We start from the raw sequence: 25,942 nt of genomic DNA, 5'->3' as shown, positions 1-25,942 counted from the left end.
ATGTTTTGAAAGTAATATTTTAAGTAATGTTAGTTAAACTTCTATCTTAATCCCACGTGTATGTTCTAATCCTGAATTTGATTTTTGAGAAGTCTAATTAAAAATGAAGGATAATAAGTACATTTTGACTTCCTGGCTTACTGTTTGTGAAAAAACTTCAACGTGGTTGGCTGCTCACCCTGCTTGGTAACATCGCTGTTGCCGGAAACTGGGAGGCCCCTTGACTTGGGGCCAGATTCAAACTTAAATTGAGAAAGGAGAAACCCAGACCCGATCTGGATCTTCATGGGCAACTTTCTTCGAAGTCAGTGACGATCACCATCACTGCAAAGTCTGAGCCATGGTGACGAGAGTGCATCACAACACAAGTCAATCGGCATTAGAAAAGTTAACATTTCAGGCAGTGGTATCTTCCCAGATGCTTCTGCACACCAAAAAGAAAGGGACTCACATTTGTACAGCACCTTTTGTGACTTCAAGATGCCCCGTTGTGCTTTGCAACCAATGAAATCTTTTTTGGAGTGTGGTCAATATTACAATGTAGGAAACACGTCAGCCAATTTGAGTGCAGCAAGTTTCCACAAACAATGTGATAATAACCAGATTGCCTACTTTTTGGTGAAGTATCTTGAGGGATAAATATTCGCCAGGATACAGGGGATTTCATCCCTGCTCATCTTCGAATACGGCCACAGGATCTTTTACCTTCAGTAGAGAAAGCAGGCAGGACCTCAGATTAATGTCTCTCCTGAAAAATGGTACCCCCACATGTGCAGCATTTCTTCGATACTGCACTGAGAATGTCAGCTTGGGTTTTCTGTGTTCAAGTCTCCAGTGTGGGGGCTCGAACCCATGGCCCTCTGACCCACAGGCGAGCGTGCTACCTAATGATATATGGCTGACAGCATTATTAAGTTTTAAAGACACAAAATAAAATACCACAGTCAGTGCTCCCTCCCAGCAAGTGCAAACTCAGCAGGGGAAAAAGAATGTTAACCATAATCACAGAGAGTTTTGTCTGTACGAAAAGAAAGCGGCACTTATGTGAATCCTGACCAGTGATCAGGAATTAACCAAGCGCTCCTGGCAGGTCTCCAGTGGCAATTTTGTGGCTCCACCATTCACAACCACATTGTTGTCAATCCAGGGAATGATATTGCCGGCCAGGTTGGCAGAACAGTTGGCCATGCTTCTGATGTCATCCGAGGTGAGAATGCGGTCCCAGATATTGAAGTGGCTGAGTTCTCCAACAAATGCCTGCGTGGCATCGAACCTGCCTCCCACTGTGTCCTGGATGAGAACAAAGTTACATACAAATGTAAAAAAAGCAAGGGAATACTCAATGAATGGGAAGATATTAAGAGGGGTCAAGGAAGTGAGAGACCATAGAGTGCATGTCCGCAGGTCCTTGAAGGTGGCAGGACAGGTGAAGAAGGTGATCAGGAAAGCATACGGAATGCTTTCCTTTATTGGGCGAGGTATTGAATACAAAAGCAGGGATGTAATGATGGAATTGTATAAAACATTCGTTAGGCCATAGCTGGAGCTTTCCGTACAGTCCCGATAACCACATTACAGGAAGGACATAATTGCTCTGGAGAGAATGCAGGAGAGATTTACAAGAATGTTGCCCGGGCTTGAAAATTGCAGCTATGAGGACAGATTGGATAGGCCGGTGTTGTTTTCCTTAGAACAGAGGAGGCTGAAGAGTTTAACAGAAAGACTTGTTTCCCCTCACTGAAGGGTTAATTACCAAGAGTTAATTAAGGTGATTGGTAGAAGGATCAGAGGGGAGATGAAAGAAAATGTTTTCACCCAGAGGGTGGTGGGTGTCTCTGGGAATTCATTGCCTAAATTGGTGGTTGAGGCTGAAATGCTCAACTCATTTAAAAAGGTATCTGGATCTTCATCTGAAGTGCTGTAACCTACTAGGCTACAAACCAGGTGATGGGAAGTAGGATTAAAATGAGAGGCTGATTTCTTTTTTTGGCCGGGGCAGACTCTATGGGCTGAATGGCCTTTCTCTACACCATAACTTTTGTATGGTTCTAAATCATTGCTGCAGAACATTCAATACAAATGCCAATTTAATCCCGATTGCTATGACTTTAGTGTTGCAGCCTTTGAGTTCCATGTCAGGAGAGTTTGTGTCTTGGGTTTCTTGGCAATGTGAATTCACTCATAGTTCATAGGAAAAAGAGGAGGCCATTTAGTGCCTTGAATCTGTTCCATCATTCATTTAGGTAATGGCTAATGTGCACTTCAGCTCCATTCGCCTGCCTTTGCTTATTACCCTTGCTCCTATGTCCTGTTAAAGTTCCCCCTCGAGTCCATTACAGCAATGTTCGACTGTTGCTCACATTTCTTTTTCTCTGCTATCCTGCCTGGCATTCAAAACAGGCATCACTCTGAATGGAAACATTCTTCCCAATGTACATTATATGGTCATAATGTGAAATAATATTATGGATGTGTATCCATATCCATTTAATATTCACGTACATTGACAAAATCCACCAACAACCACCTTTTTTCCAAACTCTCCACATTAAGCTTCTTCATTGTTACATGCGAATATGATGCAAATATTTTGGCCAATGCACAATGCTTTCAATGCAACTATGTTAAGTTGCAGTTACCAATTGTTTGGTCAGTTACCTAGCCAATGTATTTTTTTGCTGCAATCACTGTTTCTGTTAATCTCCTTCTTAAGCAATAAATTTGCCTACATGTGGCTTAAATAACTAGCCCATTAATGCAAATTATATCTTTACCAGTTATGTCCACATCCCATGAATGAATAACAAAAAAATACAACTAGAATTCAAGTACTGACCTCCTGGAGGACTCCATTTAATACTAACTCCATTTCAACCGTTATCCATACCCGGTTTCATATTTTAACTCATTTTGTATCCAGTTCCATATTTTGTCCTGGATTCATTAGAAGTCTTGCATGTGGAACTTTTGCAAAAGCTTTCTAAAAGTCCAAAAAACTATGTCCTAGAAGGTTATGATATCTGCTGTATATGTTACATTCTCAATGACACCAAGTGGGTTTATTCCACACCTGCTCGACATGAGGTGAGGAAAGCCAGAGTGGTGGAGAGCCTTGGGAGCCATATTTACCTGTCTCTTCCAAGCACATTGCACTTCCTACATGTCGGGCGGGATTTTTCAGCAGCGCTTCCCTCGAAACTGGAAAATCCCACCCGAAGTCAATGGACCTTTCCATGGTCCGCCCCTTGCCCACTACGATTCCTGTGGCAGGCAGAACGGGAAAATTCTCCCCTCATGCCTCAAATTGCTAATTTATTGATTCAAAAATGTTACTATCAAAAATAAATCTACACTTTCTCCTGTAAAATCTTTATTAAAAAGTCTTTTCTCCAGAAAGATGTATAACATTTATGCATTTCTGTTGATCCTTCTTACATCCCTAACATAAGACAGAATGTGGAGACCATTATAACGTTAGTACAGTGACACTCACCTGCTCCTGTCCCAGGATCAGGTCACCACCTGCTTTGATGGGATGCCAAGGTGCCAGGTTCTCCCCCGTGCCACGCAATTGGCCATCTTGATAAGCCTCCCACATGCCATCCCTGGTGGTCCATGTTATGCAAATGTGATGCCACTTCCCATCATTAATATTCATGGAAAGTTGGGCTACCTGTTGACAAAATACTTAGGATAAAGTCAATGAATGGTTCACACAAGGGTTCATTTTCATGCAGTGTTAAATAGGTTGTCTTGCCTAAATGGCTCCAAAACAAAAGTTAGCAGATTTCTGCATTTTCTAATTGGAATATTAGAAAAGTGTATGTACTTGCCAGATCATAGTCACACAAGTGGGGGTTTGGGGAATATGGTAAATCTTGACAGGGGGCAGCTGGTCCATTATGTGGGAATTATTTTAAATATCCTGACATAGCAGAAATCTTGTATGGAAGTGGAAGGTTGTTAAACTGGATTGGAAGTCTGCTGGTGCAATCAATTGCCACGTTTAATTAGTGGCAGCAAGGACACCCATGCCAATGGCATCCCAGTGATGGCCTGGAAACCTCGCTGCCATTTTAATAATGGCCCAAGTGGACAAGCAGCTGGAGCTTTCTCAACAAGATAATCTCCTGATTACTATCATGATTCCACTCCCACCCCCCACCCAACCCCAATCCCCACAATAACAAGTAACCAGCAGCACTCATGGCCTGTGTCAGCCATTAAACACATCCAAAAAAGCAACTACTTACATTTAGAGAAGCACCATTAACATAGTAAAAGGCTCAAAGCATTTCACAGGGACATTCTCAAACCAAATTTGACACCGAGTCACCTAAGATGATGTTGGAACAGATGACCAAATGCATGGTCACAGATGTGGAGGTTAAAGAAGCATCTTGAAAAGGGGGAGGAGAGATAGCTAGAGAGGCAGAGAACTTAAAGACCATAAGATATAGGAACAGGAGCAAGCCATTCGGCCCCTCAAGTCTGCTCCGCCATTCAATACGATCATGGCTGATCTGACATTCCTCACATCCACTTTCCTACCCTTTCCCTGTAACCCTCAATTCTCTTACTGACCAAAAATCTACCCATCTCAGCCTTAAATATGCACAAGGACTCTGCCCCCATGGCACTCTGTGACAAGAAGTCCCAAAGACTCAAAACCCTGAGAAGAAATTCCTCCTTGTCTCACTCTTAAATTGGCACCCTTTATTCTGAGGCTTTGCCATCTAGTCCTAGACTCCCCCTTGAGAGGAAACATCCTCTCAGCATTTACCTTGTCAAGCCCTTTAAGAATTCTATATGTTTCAATGAGATCACCTCTCATTCTTCTAAATTCCAGTGAGTCCCAAGCTGATTAATCTTTCCTCATAAAACAATCCCTCCATAGCAAGGATCATCCTAGTGAACTTTCTCTGAATTGTCTCCAAGGAAGTAATAGCTTTTCTTTAATAAGGGGACCAAACCTACTCACGGTACTCCAGATGTGGTCTCACCAGTGCCTTGTACAGTTGCAGCAAGACTTCCCTACTCGTACTCCAACCCCCTTGAAATAAGGGCCAACGTTCCAATAGCCTTCCTGATTACCTGCTGTACCTATATGCTAGCTTCCTGTGTTTCATGTACAAGTATCCCCAAGTCCCTTTGTGTTACAGCTTTCAGCTGTTTTTTTCCCATTTAAATAATACCCCTTTCTTTTTTTCTTCCTTCCAATTGAACAACTTCACATTTTCCCACATCATACTCCATTTGCCCACCTTTTGCCCACTTATTTAACCTATCAATATTTCTTTGTAAACTGTTTGTATCCCTCTCGTAACTTGCCTTTCTACCTATCTCAGGGAGAGAAAACTGGGAATGTTCAAGAGGCCAGAAATGGAGCAGTGTGCGATCTCAGAGGGTTGTGGGTCTGCAGGATGTGATAGAGATAGGAAAGTATGAAGGTTTGGAGTTTGAAAACTCAAACAAGTTTTGAGAGTTTTAAATTCATGGTGTTGCCAAACTGGGAGCAAAGCACAGGACACTGGATGATTGTGAATTCAACTTTATGGAAAGTATAAGGTGGGTGGACAGCCAGAAGAGTGTCAGAATCAAACAGTACCATTAAGAGACATAGTTGAGGGTTTCGGCAACAGCTGAATAGATAAGGTGGAGCCAGTTGATATTACAGAGGTGGAAGTAGGTAGTGCTGGTGATGGAGTGGATTTCGGATCATCTGAGGATCAAATAAGTTGCCAAGGTTGTGAATAATCTTGCTGAGCCTCAGATAGTGGCCACGGTGTGGGGTGGAGTTGGTAGCTAAGGAACCGAGCTTGTGGCAAGGACTATTAACAATGGCTTGGGTCTTCCCAACCATAAAGTATGATCATTTGGGCAAAGCAGCTGAAGTTGACAACTCACCAACAGTTACAACATACACAGGAGAAAGGGTATCAAAAATGGTCCAAATAATATACTATTCTTAAAAAACTATGAGCTGACTGAGCTGAAGAATTCGCCAGTATTTAGTTCATTGGCTGGTATCAGATGTGAAGTCTGCTTATGACATTTAAAGGACAAAAACGTGAGGTAAAAAGAGCAACTACCAACCAATCCAGCTCTTCCATATGAAGGACTGCATAACAATCTCCGTCCCGCTTTCAAATCATCGCCCTCAAATTCTAGACATCTCCAATAGCTTAGATAATGCACATAACCTAGTGGAATTCTCAACGTGCATTACAAAAGAGAGATTCAGAGTTAGGGGAGAAGACAATGATGAGGTGCAAGGCAAACATTATGTTGAAGTTTTGAAGGAGGAGAAGAAATGAAATAGCAAAGCAGAGACGTTTAGGAGCAATGGCAGGAATCGGAATTATATCTTCCTCTGTAAATCTATTTACAAAAATGAAAACTTTTTGGCCCGTGTTTCAAAATGGCAATGAAATGTTTGACTTAAAAAACGGCAATCCATCTCTCAAATATATTTTGACACATGTAAATTCATAAGTTCATAAGAGACAGGAGCAGAATTAGGCCATTCGGCCCGTCGAATCTGCTCTGCCATTCGATCATGGCTGATATGCTTCTCATCCCCATTTTCCTGCCTGCTCCCCATAACCCTTCAATTCATTACCAATTAAAAATCTGTCTAACTCTTTCTTAAATTTACTCACTGTCCCAGCATCCACCGCACTGTTCAGTCAATATACGATCAACTATTTATTTGTGCCATATGGAAGACCTACCTTGTCATTAATAAGCAGTTCAACTGGATTTTTTCCCCATTCAATGAGTACAATTTCATTCGCTTGTCCAGACACGGCATACGAGAAGGGTGTCCCAATACCAGACGATGCCCTGGACCGAATCCACATAGACACAGTGAAGGCGTACATCTCAGGGAGACTCTTCTTTATTCTGGCAAATAGGTAATTAGTTCGCAACGGTAGTGCCACCTTAAAATCATCAGGTGACTTAAAGCCACTGCTCTCTATTGGGTACAAAAAAATAATGATTAAAAAATAAACTTCTTATTTGTCAGATATAAATGAAATAGGATATTTTGTGAAGATTCTGAAACGTAAAAGCAGCATTTCTGAAGAATTATTTACAAAATATTTATAACTTTAACAGATATTTGATCAGGAACATCTGATACCATTATTAAAAGGATTCTTTTTTTGTATCGAGCCATTTTACTTGCTGATTACATACTTCAAGGTCAGACCTGTATAACACTAGAGAACAGAGGGATATTAATTCATTGCACTTAAGCCATTGGAATTACTTGACAAGCTAAGGTTTGGTGATTTGAAGTGGTCATGTTGCAGCCTTGTAAAGAAAGAACCGACACTCAAACAAATCCTTTCACAACGTCAGGACATCCAAAGCATTTTGCTGTTAACAAAATACTTTTGAAGTGTAGCTGCTGTTGTAATGTAGGAAAGGTGGCAGTCAATTTGTGCACAGCAAGATTTGACAAGGACCAGATGATCTACTTTTTGTCATGTTGCTTGAGGGGCAAATATTGGTCAGGCAACCAAGGCATAACTCATCTGTTTTTCTTCTAAATAGTGCTGTAGGATTTTTATTTCCACCTGAGAGGGCAGACTGGATCTCAGGTTAATGTTTCATCTGAAAGGTGATACCTCCAACAATGAAGCACACCCTCAATATCGCAGTGTTGACTTAGATTATGTGCTCAAAACTCGGGAATTAAACTTGAACCCACAAACTCAAGCACTAGGCACTGAACCAAAACTATAAATAAATTATGATAGACAACTTTTAGTCCATGGGTGTGAATTTCAAGATTACCTTAGTCACATAATTAATATGTGAATAACAGTTCACAAATAAGACTTGGAACAATTTCAAATGTTTGGTTCTGCGGTACATTGAATTAGCACAATTAGTATATTGGGATCTCTAATTTAAGTGTAAATCAATAACTGGTTGAAGATGATAAAAATCAATTTTACCATTAATCATATCAGGTAGATTGCATTTTCATTTTTAATAATCTAAATAAGCATTATTCTAAAATAACAAAAAGTCATTGATTCAAGATGGATATTCCAATAACTTTGATCAATCAATACCTTTCTCTAACTCAGTAACCCTTTCATGCAAGGCATTGAGAGCAGATTCTGTCTTGTAACGGTGGGCTGCAGTCTCATTCAGAAGAATGTATTTCTCATCCTCGAGCTCAGAGACTTTGTTTAGCAGTTGACTTTCCAAATCCCCCAGCTTTCGCTGAAGCTGTGCACGGATGTCACTGGGGAAAGCATGGTTGGAAAGATTGGGGCGTGTCTGTTGCTGTTGCAAAATAAAACACAGACCATAAGCACTACGAACTGAACCATGATCAATAAGCTTTGAAGCATGGGTTCACTCACTAACCGAATACATATTGATATGTTCTGTACTTTCATTATCATCTAGCTCATAAATTTTCAAACTAAAGACATCATCCTGAGAGAGGTCTGTGAAGTCATCAGATTTATCTATTTATCGACTTAGCAATGGATTATTTCTATTGCTGCAACATAACAATATTAAAAATCAGTTACTACGTCAGCATTATTTTCTTTTAGGTAGTTAACACTTCTGGAATTTAGGATACCCAGAATATATCAATATTTGCAGAAGATTCCTAGAAGGCCATCAATATTTTGCAGGCGACCCTCCACATAATTCCTTGAAAACCCCTGGACAGTGAAAGGGTTGGGAAATGTATTGCACGGGGAATAACTGCAGGCTGGGAGTGTGTTGTACCATTGAACAGGCTGTCTCTGTATTAACACATGATATTCTATTTTTCACCTTAGTGATCTGTCCTCTTGGAATGTTGTTGTGAAGAGTTCGCATGTTCCATTATTGACTCCAGTTATTCCCCCGCCCCTGTTATTGCTAATTGCCAGGCACCAGCTTTTGTTTCACATCATGGAACAAGGACCAGTTGAATGTTTCTGTTCAATTAAAATGATTTTTATGCCAGTTCTATAATTGTTAAAGGACTTAAAATTACATAGTCTGATTTCCAAATGCTAATACTTAATGAGACTATATTGCCTGATATATTCATGGAGGCATTCATCAGTTCAAAATTAATTAAATCAGTGGGCCAAAACATTTTGATGTAGACAAGCTAAACTCTGGTTTGCTAATATTAAACAAATTCAAACTTATATCATTAGTTGAAAGGATGTGAGTGGTTAAACCATACTATCTTTTATTGGATTAAAGCGTTAATAGAACAGTTAGTCCATTGAAGTTAAATTATTCTCTATCATTTGGTTTCCAGATTTCTCTCCATAACATGTTTGGTTGATCACAAAACTGCTCAGTGTACAAGGCTGCCCTTAATGTAGTGAATCCCATGAAGTAAAAGGGTTGCAGAGGTGAGTATGTGGGCCAAGTACAGTTTTAAAATGGAGTAAATTAATCTATTCTAGATTAGGATTGGGAGAACTTGGTGCTTAGATTATGTGAATGTTGCAAATGAATGTCTATATTTTTGCTTGGTGCTGAAACTGTACATCTTAAAAATAATTTATTTGATTGTGTTCAAGTTTCTGTGAAAAATTAATCTTTTCATCATATTCTCAAATTCCACAGCATAATTGTGTCAACATTAAATTGAATGGAATGATACATAGCATTAGTTAGTAAGCCACAATAGTATAGAGCAGACTACATGAACTATGTAACAAAAATAAAGCACATTATAAATGCTGCAGGTAAAATTATATAAAACACCATCAAGATTAAAAGGAAAAACTATAATTTCCATTTTATGTAACAGAGCGGGCGTGAAAGTAAAGTTGGAGAACTAATTTAAATTCAGTTAAATCAAGAGAACATTAGCACATCTGTTCAATAAATTATTAATAAACATTAGACTCATGTCAGAAAGGCACCTATGCCAATAATTTAATCACAACATACTACTAAAATGTCCAATTTTTTTGAAGATGCCATGCTTAATGTTTATACAGAATGAAATAATTGTCAGAACTGTCATTCTCTGATTAAAATACAATTTAGAATAGGAACTATTGGATTAAAAGTGAATGAATATACTAATAGGCAAAGACTGTACTGCATTCTTCTAAAATTGTCTTTTATATCCAACCATGAAATAAAATTGATATAATGGATTTGGAGATGAAATATCTAAGCATTGATCCTGATTACAATGAGCCACATCTTATTTTTGCACAAAGCTGAATGGAACAAATGTTATTGCTAAGTAAAAACTAATTATGGACTCATAGGTTGCTGGTAGTACTAGTATCAAACTAATTAATTGACTCATTGGGAAATTTATTTATCACAACTAACTAAACAGACTGACCTTTTTTACTATATCTTCTAGTATATTGCAAAGTGCTATTTAAGGCCTTGCCGAGCCTGAGTGTGACCATCTGGCCATTAAAACAAAAGCCAAATAACTCAGTTCAATTATCATCTATGTGTGCCTCATTTGGACCAAGTGTGATTATTTTTTGTATTGACTTGATTGAGATAATGCTTGGGTTCATTAAAAAACTGTCTACTGTGAAGATATTGGATTACAGTTAATGAAGATGCACAAATTAATCTGAAGTGGTTTGGCATCAACAGCAAGTGTCACTCGGGCCCAATAGATTCAGAATCAATAATCCTTCCAAGTTAGAACCATAGGAACTAAAGCATTATAATGACAATAAATGATAACACAAAACAGATGTTAATATTAAATAATTCCCGTTATTTGACATTAACAGAACTCTTCTTTAATGTTGCAGAGTAAAACTTTTTTTTCTATTTAGTTGATTTAATTAAGCATCATCCTAGCCAAAAAAACAAAGGCCATTGATTCAATTTACGTATTCCAAAAATTTAGAAGGATTGCTTTCCTAGTTCACAGAATCATGGAATGGTTACCACACAGAAAAAAGTCATTTGCCCCATTGTGCAGTGCTGGCTCCATGAAGGAGCAATTCATCTAGTGTCACACGTCCCCATAGCCCTGCACAGTCTTCCTTTTCAGAAAATTATCTAATTCCCTCTTGAATTGATCAATTGAACCTTCCATCATCACACTCTCTGGCAGTGAATTCTGAATCCTAATCATTTGCTGCATAAAAAAGTTTTTCTTCGTGTTACCATTGCTTAATTTGCCAATTGACTTTGATCTGTTCCTCAATCTTTCCCCGAATGAGAACAATTTTTGTCTTTCCACTCTGTCCAGTCCTCTCATGATTTTGAATTCCTATATTAAACTCTACTCCCCTTTCTCTTCTCCAAGAAGAACAGTCCCAACTTTTTCAATCTTTTGCCATAACTGAAATTCCTCAACAATGGAACCATTCTCATGGTTTTCTAACCCTCTCCAATATCTTCACATTCTTCTTAAAGTCTGGTTCCCAGAACTGGATTTAATACACAAGTTGAGGCAGAACAACTGTTTATATACATTAAACGTAACCTTCTTGCTCTTGTGCTCTATTGATAAAGTCCATGATGCCTTTTCTTTGTTAACTGCTCTCAACCTGCTTTGCCACTTTCAATAATTTATGTATATATGCACCAAGTTCCTTCTGTTTTGAACTCCCTTTTGAATTGTATCCTTTATTTTATATTATATCTCCACATTCTCCCTACCAAAATTATTACTTCACATTTATCTGCATTAAATTCCATATGTCACTTGTCCACCCATTTCACCAACTACGACACTTCCATCTAGAAGGACACCACCACCTTTTCAGGGGCAACTGAGGATGGGCAATAAATGCTGGCCAGCCAGTGACGCCCATGTCCCACGAATGAATAAAAAAGAAAATGTAAACCTACAAGTGTTTGAATTACTTTCTCTTTCATCATGGCCTACACAGCACCTTCTTTCCTGGTATAGATAGAGCAAAGTACTCAATTGATATCTCAACAATGCCCCCATCTCTATTTTTATATCCCTTCTTTGATTCCTAATCAACCCCACTCCTCCAGTTGAACACAGCTGATCTATTTCACCACCACCTTCACTCCCCATTCTTATACCAATGCCCACTCCCACAAAACACCTCCCCACTCCCACACAACACCTCCCCACCCCCCCCCCCCCCCCACCCCCGCCCTGCCCTGGGCTTCCTTTACATTGTGAAAGTATACACATAACTGATTCCTAGTAAATTATTAATACAGACTTCTTTAACTCACCCTTCCTCTTCAAACCAATGCTGTTCACTTGATTATCATGGCAATTACTGTAATTGACTAAATGTCATACATGAGCAGTTCCACCATTGATAATGACTTAATCCCAAACTATTTGTCTAGTGCTGAAAGGGTTGCTCATTGTGTTCAAATAGGGTTTGTTCTATTGTTTGGCACAATAGTTACCATAATATCAAGACAATATAATTTACCCAGCACTGCACTGCCTGAAAGGTTGGTGGAAACAAATCCAACAGCAACTTGCAAAAAGAATCAGATAAATACTTAAAGGGGAGAACATTTGCAAGACTATGGTGAAAAGACCGAGGAATGTGATTAATTGGATAGCTCTATCAAAGAGCAAGTACTGGCAAAGTGGGCCGAATGACTTCCTTCTGTGCCACAAGGTTCTATGAATCTATAAAACCAGAGCAAGTAGTTTTTAGATGGTATTGTTATTGGTGATTCATTTGCAATGTAGGTGCAAAACCAGAGTGACTTTCTGTTCAGTTTAAAGAGACACGTCAATTGATGATACTTGTTGGGTCAGAGTATGTCACTGTTGATACTCAGTCCCATCTGTGTCACTGGCAAACATGACCTTTGCCTCTGAAAGTGCCTCAAACAGAAATTTTTTACCAGTCAAGAAGTTGAAAGAGGAACACATCTATTTTCTCTTTCTTGCTTCGTCCTATTCACAAAGCTAAACGGATTTTATTTTAAAAAGAACACTGTATTACATCCTAACACAGAGATTATACCTTGAACTCTAGCCATTATCGGGTTCAGTCTGATTATTATCCAATATATGCTAAAAGGCTCTGTGAAAATCCAGTGCTACCCTCAGCACTCTGATCCAACGCAGCTTGAGCTGCCGTGATATCAACAATTACTTTAAAAGCAAGATGAGCGCCGCAAGAGGAGATGGGTTTTAGTTCACACATCTGGAGATTCCGCATCGGGGACAGCTCCGGTCGTTGCCTCTTGGTGGGTTTGCTCAGTTCAGCATCCGAGACAGCTCCGGCCATTGCCTCTCGGCGGGTTTGCTCAGTTCAGCACCAGGGACAGCTCCGGTTATTGTCTCTGGGCGGGTTTGCTCGCTTCAGCACCCGGGACAGCTCTGGTCATTGCCTCTGGGCGGGTTTGCTCGCTTCAGCACCCGGGACAGCTCCGGTCATTGCCTCTGGGTGGGCTTGCTCAGTTCAGCGCCAGGGACAGCTCGGTTATTGCCTCTGGGAGGGCTTGCTCGGTTCAGCACCCGGGACAGCTCCGATCATTGCCTCTGGGTGGGCTTGCTCAGTTCAGCACCAGGGACAGCTCCGGTTATTGCCTCTGGGTGGGCTTGCTCAGTTCAGCACCAGGGACAGCTCCACGCCCTGGACCGCTGAGAATGCAACAATGCCTGAATGAAAAAAAACCTGTTAAAGCCTGAAGGGGAAACCATCCAACTGAGTGGTAATCATCGTTCCTGCCCAATTGCTGAAGCTCTCCCAGCCTGACTCTCAATCTGTGATACAAACTCACACCCTCAGCTGGTTGTCGCCCCTCTGCAACAGAAGCTGGAGCACATCAGAACACTCACAAAGTCCTCGGCACACGAAAGGAATAGAATAAAACGGTAAGAGATGTGGTTGACAACTCTCACATGTCTTTACCTGTGGGCTTGGAGTTGTTGAGCTTACCTCCAGGCTCCCGAGTCTATCCTTCAGCGCTTGTATGGTTCGACCCAGGTGATCGACCACTTCGCTGTGGTCTCGGGGGAGGTCGCCCATGGTGTCTTTGCCATTCGTCCTGTCATGCTGTTTCCTCCGGTTCCCCTTGTACTTGGTTTCCAGTTGGGCGCTCTCACACCTGGTCAGCTTGCTGGTCAGTTCCTTGATGGTCTCCTTCTGGTTGCCCATGGTCTCCTTCTGCTGCAGGATGGTTTCCCTCAGGTGCATCACCGTGGCGCGGAGGTCCTGCTCCTGGGGCGTGTGAACCTGGACGGGCACGGCTGGGACCGGGCATGTGGGGTCCGCATCTAACGGTATGGAGGTGCAGACGAAGCGAGTGGTCTTTGAGTCCTGGCCGGGTGCCGTGGAGCTGATGCCGGTAACGAGAAGGGCGCCGGCAGCCAGCAAAAGCAGCATGATTGTCGTGGCGACAAGGTAATTCCGAGAGATCCGGCTATTCCACCCGGCTATGGGAATAAGCGAACCGCGATTGGAGAGGGTTGTAACTGGCGGTGCCACCAGACCACAAAGCCGATTAATGCTCTTGCCGCCTTCATCCGCGCCTATTTATTGGTGGGAAAAGATTTTGCGTCATCTGGCCTCCCAGCAATGAGCGAGATCCTGACAGTTGCAGCTCCGCCCCTGTGTCGGTTTCCACATCCCTCATGTTGCAGTATCCAAACAGTCAGGGGGCTTAGGAGAAGATAGCCTCCGCTCCAGTTCCGAGCAAAATCAATATCTGTTCACTCATCATCGCTTCATTTTCATTCCATACTCACCTCCACTTGCATCATCATCGAATGACATGGGACTGATGGAGATTTCACACCTGGGCGTTGGATAAAAATAGGTTAACGATCTGTTTGAAAGATTACTTGATGAGTCAATCCTCAATCGGTCCATTTACCCAGGTAAAGATTACCTGGTGAGTTACTATCTATTTGGCTCGAGCTAAGAACGACGGGTGTACCATTGTACTACTGGGTATATGCTATAAGCCACTTATTGCAGAAAGAAATTGAGGGATGAATTTGCAAGGAAGTTATTGATGCAAGAATTATAGAATAGTGCTAACTTCAGTTATTCTAATATAGACTGGAATACACATGATGTAAAGGACGTAGAGTGGGGGGATTTGATTTGATTTGATTTATTATTGTCACATGTATCAGTATACAGAGAGAAGTATTGCTTCTTGCACGCTTTACAGACAAGGCATACCATTCATAGAGAAGGAAAGGAGAGAGTGCAGAATATAGTGTTACAGTCAAATTTAGGATGTAGAGAAGGATCAACTTAGTGCAAAGTAGGTCCATTCAAAAGTCTGATGGCAGCAGGGAAGAAGCTGTCCCCATTGATGTAGACAGGGGTATGTTCTCCACTATACTCCTGAAGTCGATGACTATCTCCTTTGTTTTGTTCACATTGAGGGAGAGATTATTGTTGTTGCACCAGTTCGCCAGATTCTCTATCTCATTCCTGTACACCGTCTCGTCGTTATAAGAACATAAGAACATAAGAAATAGGAGCAGGAGTAGGCCATCTAGCCCCTCGAGCCTGCCCCACCATTCAATAAGATCATGGCTGATCTGATAGTGGTTTAGTTCCACTTACCCGCCCGCTCCCCATAACCCTTAATTCCCTTATTGATCAGAAATCTATCTACCTGTGACTTAAACATATTTAACGAAGTAGCTTCCACTGCTTCAATGGGCAGAGAATTCCAAAGATTCACTACACTCTGAGAGAAGAAGTTCCTCCTCAACTCTGTTCTAAACTGACTCCCCCTTATTTTGAGGCTGTGTCCTCTAGTTCTTGTTTCCTTTCGAAGTGGAAAGAATCTCTCTGCGTCTACTCTGTCTAGCCCCTTCATTATCTTATATGTCTCTATAAGATCTCCCCTCAGCCTTCTAAACTCCAACGAGTACAGGCCCAATCTATTCAATCTCTCCTCATGTTGTTTGAGATTTGACCCTCTATGTTGGTGTCATCAGCAAACTTGAAAATCGAGTCGGATGGGAATTTGGCCACACAGTCATAGGTCTATAAGATGTATAGCAGGAAGGATTTCTAAAGCACGATTAGGATAATTTTTATATCAGCATGTTTCCAGTCCAGCAAGGAAGGAGGCATTGCTGAATCTGGTTCTGGGGAATGATGCAGGAGACATGGATCAAGTGTTGGGGGGGGGGGGGGGTGGGGGGGAACATTTGGGGAATAGTGATCAAAATATCATAACAATTAGATTAGCTATGGAAAAGGACAAGGAGCATGCCACAGTAAAAAAAATAATTAATTGGGTGCGGCAAATGTCAATGGGGTGAGAATGGATTTGGCCCAAGTAAATTGGAATCAAAGATTGGTGGCAAATTTGTAATTGAGCAATAAGCTGTAATTAAAGAGGAGATGTTTTGGGTATAGTTGAGGTACATTCCCAATGAGGGGAAGGTAGGAAAAAGAAAGCCAGAGCTTCATAGAAATCATAGAAACCCTACAGCACAGAAAGAGGCCATTCGGCCCATCGAGTCTGCACCGACCACAATCCCACACAGGCCCTACCCCATATCCCTACATATTTACCCACTAATCCCTCTAACCTACGCATCTCAGGACACTAAGGGAAATTTTAGCATGGCCAATCAACCTAACCCGCACATCTTTGGACTGTGGGAGGAAACCGGAGCACCCGGAGCAAACCCACGCAGACACGAGGAGAACGTGCAAACTCCACACAGACAGTGACCCAAGCCGGGAATCGAACCCAGGTCCCTGGAGCTATGAAGCAGCAGTGCTAACCACTGTGCTACCGTGCCGCCCTCTTTCATCATTCCTAAATGATGAAAGAGGTCATGAGTGTGACAAAGTGGGAATGGATATGTAAGAATGAACAGATGTCAGGTTCATAATAAAAGTGGGAAGTGAAATGAATATAGAAAGTTCAGAAAGGAAGGGAAAAAAGCAGTAGCAAGAAGAAAGTATGAGGAGATACTGGCAGCTATCATAAATTGGAATCAAAAAGTCTAAAGGCGTATGAATATTAGAAAGGTGATGAAAGGAGAATTGAGGCCAATTAGGCTGACTGAAGTGTGAATTTAAACATGGAGGCAGGGGCATAGCTGAAGGGTTAAATGAATACTTTGCACCTGTCTTTACCAAGGAAGAAGATGTTGCGTAAGTCTTGGTGAAAGAGAAGGTAATTAAGACACTTGGCTTTAAAATTGATAAGAAGTGGATATTGAATAGGTTGTCAGTACTTAAATGTTGATAAGGTACCAGGACAGAATGATATGCATCTGAGGATACTGGGGGAAGTGAGAGTGGAAATTGCAGAGGCACTGACCATAAACTTCCAATCCTCCTTAGATAAAAGGGTGGTGCCAGGAGACTGGAGAATTTCAAATGTTACACCTTGTTCAAAAAAGATGCAATATTAAACCAAGTAATTAAAGGCCAGTCAGTTTAACCTCAGTAGTGGTAAAGTTAATAACAATCCAGGACAAGACTAACCATTACTAGAAGAAATTTGAATTAACTAAGAAAAGCCATTGTGAATAGGTTAAGGGAAAATCTTGATTAACTAATTCAATTGAGATTTTCAATGAAGTAACAGAGAGGGTGCATGTGGGTAATGTGGTTGATATCATGTACGGGTGGCACGATGGCACAGTCGTTAGCACTGATGCCTCACAGCACCAGGGACCCCTGGATTTTATTCCCAGCTTGGGTCACTGTCTGTGCGGAATCTGCACGTTCTCCCGTGTCTGCTTGGGTTTCCTCTGGGTGCTCTGGTTTCCTCCCACAGTCCAAAAGATGTATTGGTTAGGTGCATTGGCCATGTTAAAATTCTCCCTCATTGTACCCAAACAGGCGCCGGTGTGTGGTGACTAGGGGATTTTCACAGTAATCTCATTGCAGTTTTAATGCAAGCCTACTTGTGACATTAATAAATAAACTTTAAACTTTAAGCATGCACTCCCAAAAAACGTTTGATAATGTGCTTGTCAGCTATATTTTTGCTCAGTTATAGATTCTTGTCTCTGAACCTTTCAGCAAATAAATTACAAAAAAACCTCTGCAACTTTGAAGGCCAGCAAATTATCAGAAAAATTGAAGCCCATAGAATTAAACTACCAGTGGCAGCCTGGATACAAAGACGGCTGAGTGACAAGAAACAGAGACTAGCAGTGAACAGTTGTTTTTATCCATCTGGGGGAAGGCATAAAATGAGGTTCCCTAGGAGCCAATGTTAGGACCACTGCTTTGATAACATAGACTTTGGTGTTCATAGTGCAAATTAAAATTTGAAGATGAAAACACTTGCAAGTATTGTGAACTGTGAAGAAGATAGTAATAGACTTCAAAAGGACATAGAAAGGCTGGTAAACATGTGGGGAGGTTATGTGTGCCATGGTGACCATGTGCTCCTGGGGCATGCTCTTAAAATAAATGAGGTGATAGTCCCAAGTGGCCAAGCCCCATTCATTCAATTCTCCAAAATAGCTCCATAACATTAAGCTATCTGTTTTCTTTACAGATGCTATATAACCTTAGCATATACTGATCATTCCAAAGTGACCAAATACAGAAAAATAAAATTTGTTCTCTATAAGTGGCTCTCTTCCTCATAACTGTCCTTTGTTACTAGATTATTGCTATTCCATTAGTTTAATAGTGTTATTCCTGAAGTCACAAAACTTCTTTTGATTTTCTTTCCAGCTTCAGGCTCTTCTTGAGATTGTGTTTAGCCCAGCAGACATCTTGCCATTCATGTATCACCTTATATGACTTCAATATGTCTCAACTGAAGCATTTCTGTAGAATAGCCACTGTTGTAGTATTGGAAAAGTGTCAACTATTCTATGCTCAGCAATCTCCCATAAACAGCAATGACCAGACCCTCTGTTTTTTGAAGTGGTATTGGGCAAGGGATAAATATTAGCTGAGACAACAGGGAGGACAGTCCCGGTTCCTCTTAGAGAAACACCATGAGATCTTTTAAGTCCACCTGAGAGGGCAGACATTGATGGCACCTCCAACAGTGTTGCACTTCTTCAGTACTGGAGTGGAAAGGAACTAGATTTTGTGCTCAAGACTCAGTAACTCTGATGCAGAAAAAAAATGTGCCACCCACCGAGCACAGCTGACACCTTAGCATTTCCCTATGACTTGTTACAATCTCCCTAGAGACTCATCACTTTAAAAAAAGAGAGATTCAACATCCAGTTAGTAGCTTTTACTGTAATAAATGGCCAAGAAAACCTTATTGACTAAATACTATTTTCTAATTGTACTTTAAAATACAGAAATAAAAAAAGTTATTTTCCATTCTTATCACATGTTGCATGCTCCACAGAATTACAGTTCTTACATAAAGCTGTCCATAGTTACTCTCAGCTTCTAATTAATTATTTCTTCTCACTTTCCCAACCGGGTAACATCTAGTCCCAGTATTGACTTCCTTTGTGAATGTTATACTGTAGATTCCTTTCTTCCAGCTCCAAGCTAGGTGAATTTTCAAGCCTCACTTGAATCATCACAAATTTGGTCTTCAATACCTGAGTTTGATTTCCCACCTGCATTCATTGTGATGAATAATAGAGTCAGCGTTTCCTCTGGTTCAAGTACAGGTATGTTCATTTCTATCACTTGCTGTCTACTTCTAAAATGGCTGCAGACCATGTCAAACCACCAATTGTTGTCTGTGATATTCATGAATTGATAGGGAAGCCTGTAACCTGATCTCAAAAATAGCTTTCTTTGCCCCCTTCCCCATGACAACATAACACATTAGCTTTGTATCTAAGTAGAAAGGCTAATTAGTTATCTTTATCCCAACTCATTTTAATCTTAAAAGTGAATGTATAGTTCACAGCACAACTGTTTATAATTCGATATCCATAGCATCTTTCTGGGACTTTAGGAGACTCAGGATCTACTCACAGCTTAATCAGGGATTGCCACCACTGTCTCCAAGCATACATATTTTGCACCTTCTTCTTTGTAAAACTATCTACACCCTCCTTTGATGTCTAACAATTAACCCACCCAGACTTACTGTCAGGCAGACTGAAAAGCAGGTCACTTACCCTAAATTTAAAGGTACAGTCCCAAAAATACAATAATCATATAAACCTCTTAATTGTAAACAGACTCCAAAATGACCTTTCCACTTCCAGCGACAAGATTAGTCAGCATTTAAATGACACAGCCTGTGAATTAAGCTTAAATTTAAATTTAAACAATGCAAGAATATAGCATAATTTCCAATGGCATTAACACTAACTTAGAATCTCTTTCACAAAATCATCGCAATGCATAACCGAGGCAGAAGATCATTTTAATTACTCATGGTGCAATGCTACAAAAAAAGAGTAACATCTTCCCTACAGTGTGATTGCCTCATGTGACCTTTCTGCATTCCATTTGAACTCTGTCATCCAAAGATAACTGGCAAAGCTGAAAACATCTGTGCATCAGCCCCTCTGTATCAGCTGTAGACTTCACCGTACAAACATCTGACAGGTCAATGCGAGATGCTTTTGCAATATGTTAATATAAAGGCAATGAGCAAGAAAATATTTTGTTAAGCAGTGATCCTCAGAAAGCAATTACTGATTTTATATTTTAAATCAAAATGGCTGGGTCCTGAAAATTGATCCAATCTTATGGGATAAAATATGTTTATTCTCTCGGCAAAGGATTCGAAATGAAATAAATCAGGGAAATCCCAGCCCAACTAACAGGGCAAAAACTACCTGTCATTTGTTCTGAATTGACATTGAAATGTCAGCGAGACCCGCTGGTCAAATGGTATCACAACGCCTTGAAGACGTTGTGACCAGGAAACAGTTGGCTTGGGCAGGGGAGTTGAAATGTCGTTCTTTAACCCATGGTTATAGTTTCAAATGTCAGTGCTGCACTAGGGTAAACATGGGAGCATTAAGTTTTACAGTTCTGTTGCTAGAATTGGCATCCCTGACTTCGAACAACATAGAATAGAATCCCTACAGTGCAGAAGGCCCATCAGGTCTGACCGACAACAATCCCACCCCAGACCCTATCCCCACAACCTCACACATTTACCCGACTAATCCCTCTAACCTACACATCCCGGGACACTAAGGGTCAATTTAGCATGGCCAATCCACCTAACTCACACATCTTTGGACTGTGGGAAGAAACCGGAGCACCCAGAGGAAACCCACGCAGACACGGGGAGAACGTGCAAACTCCACACAGACAGTGACCCAAGCCGGGAATCGAACCGGGTCCCCGGAGCTGTGAGGCAGCAGTGCTAACCGCTGTGCCGCCCTTGTGTTCATTAAGGGTATTCAAAGTTACAAAACCAAGGCAGTTGGGTGAACTTAAGATGCAGATCAGCAACGATCTAACTGAATGCTGGAATAAGTTTAAGAGCCTGCTTGGCCACTTCCTAATTAATAATATTTACACATGTTTTTTATGTCTATGGGAACACACATTTTGCCAAAAAATAGCAAAATGTAATAGAGGTTTTGAACATATTGTTATGTTTTCAGGTCTTTACGCCATAGCCCTGATTTTAACCTAATTATTTATATAGGTGGTTCAGTTGAGCTTCTATTCAACAGTGAGCATAGATTGTTGAAGGTGAGAGGGTTCAATGATGGTAATGCCATCACTCACTTGAAAAGGTGATAGAGACAGAAACCCTCATAATATTCGAAAAGCACTTGGATATGCACTTGAAGTGCCATAACTTACAAAGCTATGGACCAAGAGCAGGAAAATTAGATTAAGCGGGATGGCTCCTTGTTGACCATTGTAGAAAGGATGGGCTGAATGGCCTCATTCTGTGCTGTAGATTCAATAATTCTATGATTCTATGAATATCAGGAGGAGGTGGTTAGGCTCTCTGTTGTTGGAAATGGTTATCACTTGGCGAATGTTACCTGTCACATATCAGTCCAAGCCTGGATGTCCAAGACTCGCTGTAAATGGGCATGGAATACTTTATTATCTAAGGCCTTGTGAATAGAGCTGAGTGGAGCTGGTTAGCAAACAGCCCCTTCTGATGGAGGGAAGATCATTGACGAAGCAACTGAAAATAGTGAACACGTGTATAGAATCCCTACAGTGCAGAAGGAGGCCATTGCAGCAATCCCACTGAGGCCCTATCCCCGTAGCCCCACATATTTAACCCCACTAATCCCTCTAACCCATGCATCCCGGGACACTAAGGGGCAATTTAGCATGGCCAATCAAAATAATCCACACATTTTTGGAGTGTGAGAGGAAACCGGAGCACCTGGAGGAAACCCACGCAGATACAGGGAGAATGTGCAAACTCCGCACAAACAGTGACCCAAGCCGGGAATCGAACCCAGGTCCCTGGAGCTGTGAGATAGCAGTGCTAACCGCTGTGCCACCGTGCCGCCCCAAAATGCATGTGAAACTCCTTTCTCCACTATTTTAATGAAGGCTTGAACCAAGTTATTTAGAAGTGGCTGTTAATGTGGAGTTCTATAACACTCCATTAATGCAATCATTTTTTAATATCATGGAGTGCAATTTCAACCCTTTGGGTATCAGTTATCAAGATAACAAATATTATAGATGGGTTCGAAATGCAACTAGATGCAATTTCTGGAGGTTACACGAACAAAAAGATTCGAGCGAGAAGGTTAGATTGAGATCAATGGGAAAAAAGACTGTGATTGTTGATTCTGAAGTTCCTTTCTTGTTCCTATATTTTCCGCTGTTCCCATCGCAGTTTATTATGGTGTTATGAGCACTTGTATTTGGAATATTTAGTAAAATCTGAATGTCTTTGGAATAACAGATTGGGGCTCAGCCAGGTTGTCGCATGAAGGAACAGCTGTCCGCTATCCAGAGTGTGAATATCAGGGATGGGTTAAAAGTAAGAAGAGGAGATGTGAGAATGGAGCTATGAATGTGGTGGGTGAATCAGTTAGAAGTCATGAAAATTATTACCGCCTTACAAATCCATTGGCTGCAATCCTATAGTTATTCATGATAGCAACCACAACATTATTCATGCCAACAATGTAATTTAGTCCATCAATATGGCAGCTTTCGCTTCTGCATCAGACCTACTACATTAGGGTGGGTACAATTCCAGCAATACTCAGGAAACTCCAATGCTATCCAAGACAAAGCAAGTCGTCCACCACCTCAAACACCGGCACCAGCGACAGAAGTATCATCCATAAGTTGCACTGCTGCAACTTGCCAAGGCTCCTTCAACAGCACCTTCCAAATTCGCAACCTCAACCAACTAGAAGGACAAGGGCAACAGGCGCGTGGCAACACCACAACTTGCAAGTTCCCCATCAAATCACTAAACATATTGGGCAGGTTTTTCCAGCCACACTTGCCCTAAGGTCGGAAAATCCTGTCCAAGGTCAACAAATCTTTGCATGGTCCGTGTCCCGCCCACTATGAAGCTCGTGGCAGGCGGGACAGGAAAAATTAGTCCCTTGACTCAGAAATGTATCGCTATTCCTTCATCATTAGTGGGTCAAAATCCACAAACACCCTCACTAGTAGCACTGCAGTGATTCAAGAAGGCAGCCCATCACCTCCTCAGTGGAAATTAGAGAAGGGTGGCACAGTGGTTAGCACTGCTACCTCACAGTGCCAGGGACCCAGGTTTGATTTCCAGCTTGGGCCACTGTCTGTGCGGAGTTTGCACATTCTCCCTGTGCCTGCATGGGTTTCCTCCGGGTGCTCCGGTTTCCTCCCACAGTCCAAAGATGTGCGGGTTAGGTGGATTGGCTATGCTAAATTGTCCCTTAGTGTCAGGGGGACTAGCAGGGTAAATGCATGGGGTTATGCAGATAGGGCCTGGATGGGATTGTGGTCGGTGCAGGCTCAATAGGCTGAATGGCCTCCTTCTGCACTGTAGGATTCCATGATTCGATGATTCTATGAAATGCTGGCCTTGTCATGATGTTGACACCCCATGAACAAATAAAAAAGAGACTGAAGGCATTACTCTGCTGAATTCCTGCAATGCACAACTTTGAAAACCTCCCAGTTACATTTTCAGCAGCATTGCATTTCTATAATCCTAATGTACTATTCCGAAAAGAAAGTGTGGTGTTACCTAAATCACCGACGGGTGCATGGGAATGAGAACATTCCTGGTAAAGCACTGTTTCACCTTCCGCCTTTTGAAGTTTCAGAACTGCCTCTAATTAGAACAAAACATTCTCTGCTTGCTTGAAGAGCTAAGGATGAGGTTTGCGCATCACGCTGCTCCCTCCTCACTTCATGCTGATTCCAGGGATGTGACAACCCATCTGCAAACAACGTCGCTGGTCCCATCTGCTGGGTAGAACGCCCTTCCTCAGTCTCCTTCTGTGACTGATGCGACTGATGCCACATGCGGCACATCCATCAAACATTAATGATCTACTCCAGAAATGTGAAGGGTTTTGATAGAATAACTAGCGATGACACTGCTTTCACTGGCAAGAGGATCAGCCATCAGAGGACACAGATTAAAGGTAATTGGCAAAAAAATGCCAGAGGTGAAATTAGGAGACTTTTGTTTTGAAATTCAGCAAGTTGCTATGATCTAGAATGTGCTCCCTGACAGCCAGATGAAAGCAGATTCAACTTTCAATCGGAAATTGGATAAATACTTGAAGGGGAAATTTTTTTAAGGCGGTGGGGAAAGAGCGGTGGTGTTGGATTAATTGGGGAGCTCCTACAAAGAGTCAGCATAAATTGCACAGTGCGTTGGATCAGGCTGTGTGAAACTCGCTGACCCTCCCAGATGCCTTCCTTCACCACGAGGGCGGCATGATGACACAGTGGTTAGCGCTGCTGCCTCACAGTGCCAGGGGCCCAGGTTCGATTCCCAGCTTCGGTCACTGTCTGTGTGGAGTTTGCACGTTCTCTCCGTGTCTGCGTGGGTTTCCTCCGGGTGCTCCGGTTCCCTCCCACAGTCCAAAAGATGTGCAGGTTAGGTGGATTAGCCATGCTAAATTCTCCCTCAGTGTACTTGAACAGGCGCCAGAGTGTGGCGACTAGGGGATTTTCACAGTAAATTCATTGCAGTGTTAATGTAAACCTACTTGTGACTAATAAATAAACTTTAATTTAACAACACTCTGTGCACTTTCAAAGTGCTGGCGAGGACCACACAGCCAGCTGGAGGGGTGGGGCCTAAACTTGCCAGAAAAGCCAGGATTGGGGCGCCCTTTAAATGTACATTTAAAGCCACCCCCCCCTCACCAATAGGCATCAAAACCACCCATGGAGATCAGAACCCCCCCAAACTTGGGGAGACCCTTTGGTTTAACACCTCATCTGAAAGATGGCACTCCAACAATGCAGTAAACTCTTCAGATGTCACAAGGCACACACTTATTGGAAAAGAAAACCATTAGATCTCCATGCTTATTATTTTCTGTGTTGCTACAAACCAGATTCTGCACCATTCTAAAATTTCAGCCTCGCCACCATCCGTCTCAACTGGAGTTATTTTTAAACCTACCTTGCTGCAGTTCAAATTCATTGATTAAACTTCTCTTTTCATTTTCATGGGAGACAAATGGTTTCAGGAAACTACCGGTAATCAATAAGATATTATATGCTTAATTTAGCTTTGATGTTTTCTCAGCATCTGCTACCATATAATAATATAAAACACTTCTGCCAATGCCCGTAAAAAGCTTTACTTTTCATCTGGTCTCAGGATGATTAAATGGCCCTCTCCATGGTCACTATTTGAGCTGAGATTGGGACTGTTCATTAGCAAGTGTCTGTCATTGGTTATTCTGGGTCTATGTGAGCACATTCAACAAGGAGTCAGCAGACTGAAATCTGAGACATGGGGCCCGATTTTACCATCAAGTTGCGCCCCCTTTCGGGTGTGAAAACTTGATAAGTCGGGGGTGAGGCGAGTCGCGCGATCCGCGCCCGCCTCCGCACCGGTTCCCCCTTTACCAAGGCCCGAAAATGACTGCGATCGGGGCCGTGCTCAAAACAGGCGCGATGGCCATTAAATGCATTTGTATTAAATTGAC

At 41.7% G+C, this 25,942-nt stretch overlaps 1 protein-coding gene across 1 annotated transcript; it reads right to left on the bottom strand.

Annotated features, from left to right (window-relative positions):
* Positions 1-1,062: 1,062 nt before the first annotated feature.
* LOC144510438 (neuronal pentraxin-2-like) lies at positions 1,063-25,668 on the bottom strand. The gene is made up of 9 exons (XM_078239885.1): positions 25,595-25,668; positions 25,411-25,481; positions 21,648-21,651; positions 14,684-14,763; positions 13,875-14,467; positions 8,091-8,307; positions 6,735-6,979; positions 3,494-3,673; positions 1,063-1,290 (listed from the first exon to the last, which is right to left on the bottom strand). The coding sequence occupies exons 1-9, from the start codon at positions 25,666-25,668 to the stop codon at positions 1,063-1,065; spliced, it is 1,692 nt and encodes a 563-aa protein (XP_078096011.1).
* Positions 25,669-25,942: the final 274 nt, after the last annotated feature.

Source organism: Mustelus asterias, chromosome 23 (assembly GCF_964213995.1).
Source record: "Mustelus asterias chromosome 23, sMusAst1.hap1.1, whole genome shotgun sequence".
Classification (NCBI taxonomy): Eukaryota; Metazoa; Chordata; class Chondrichthyes; order Carcharhiniformes; family Triakidae; genus Mustelus; species Mustelus asterias.
Note: the sequence above shows the minus strand (reverse complement) of the source record. Positions and strands in the feature narration are given on the sequence as shown.

Bases quoted from the DNA above. Each gene is read 5' to 3' on its own strand.
- LOC144510438 (XM_078239885.1), bottom strand. From the start codon at position 25,668: ATGAACAGTCCCAATCTCAGCTCAAATAGTGACCATGGAGAGGGCCAT. The intron at 6,980-8,090 runs GTATTGATTGAT...TGTACCCAATAG, and splicing joins GGTTACTGAGTTAGAGAAAG to AGAGCAGTGGCTTTAAGTCA. The intron at 3,674-6,734 runs GTAGGTCTTCCA...TTTTGTCAACAG, and splicing joins AACTGCTTATTAATGACAAG to GTAGCCCAACTTTCCATGAA.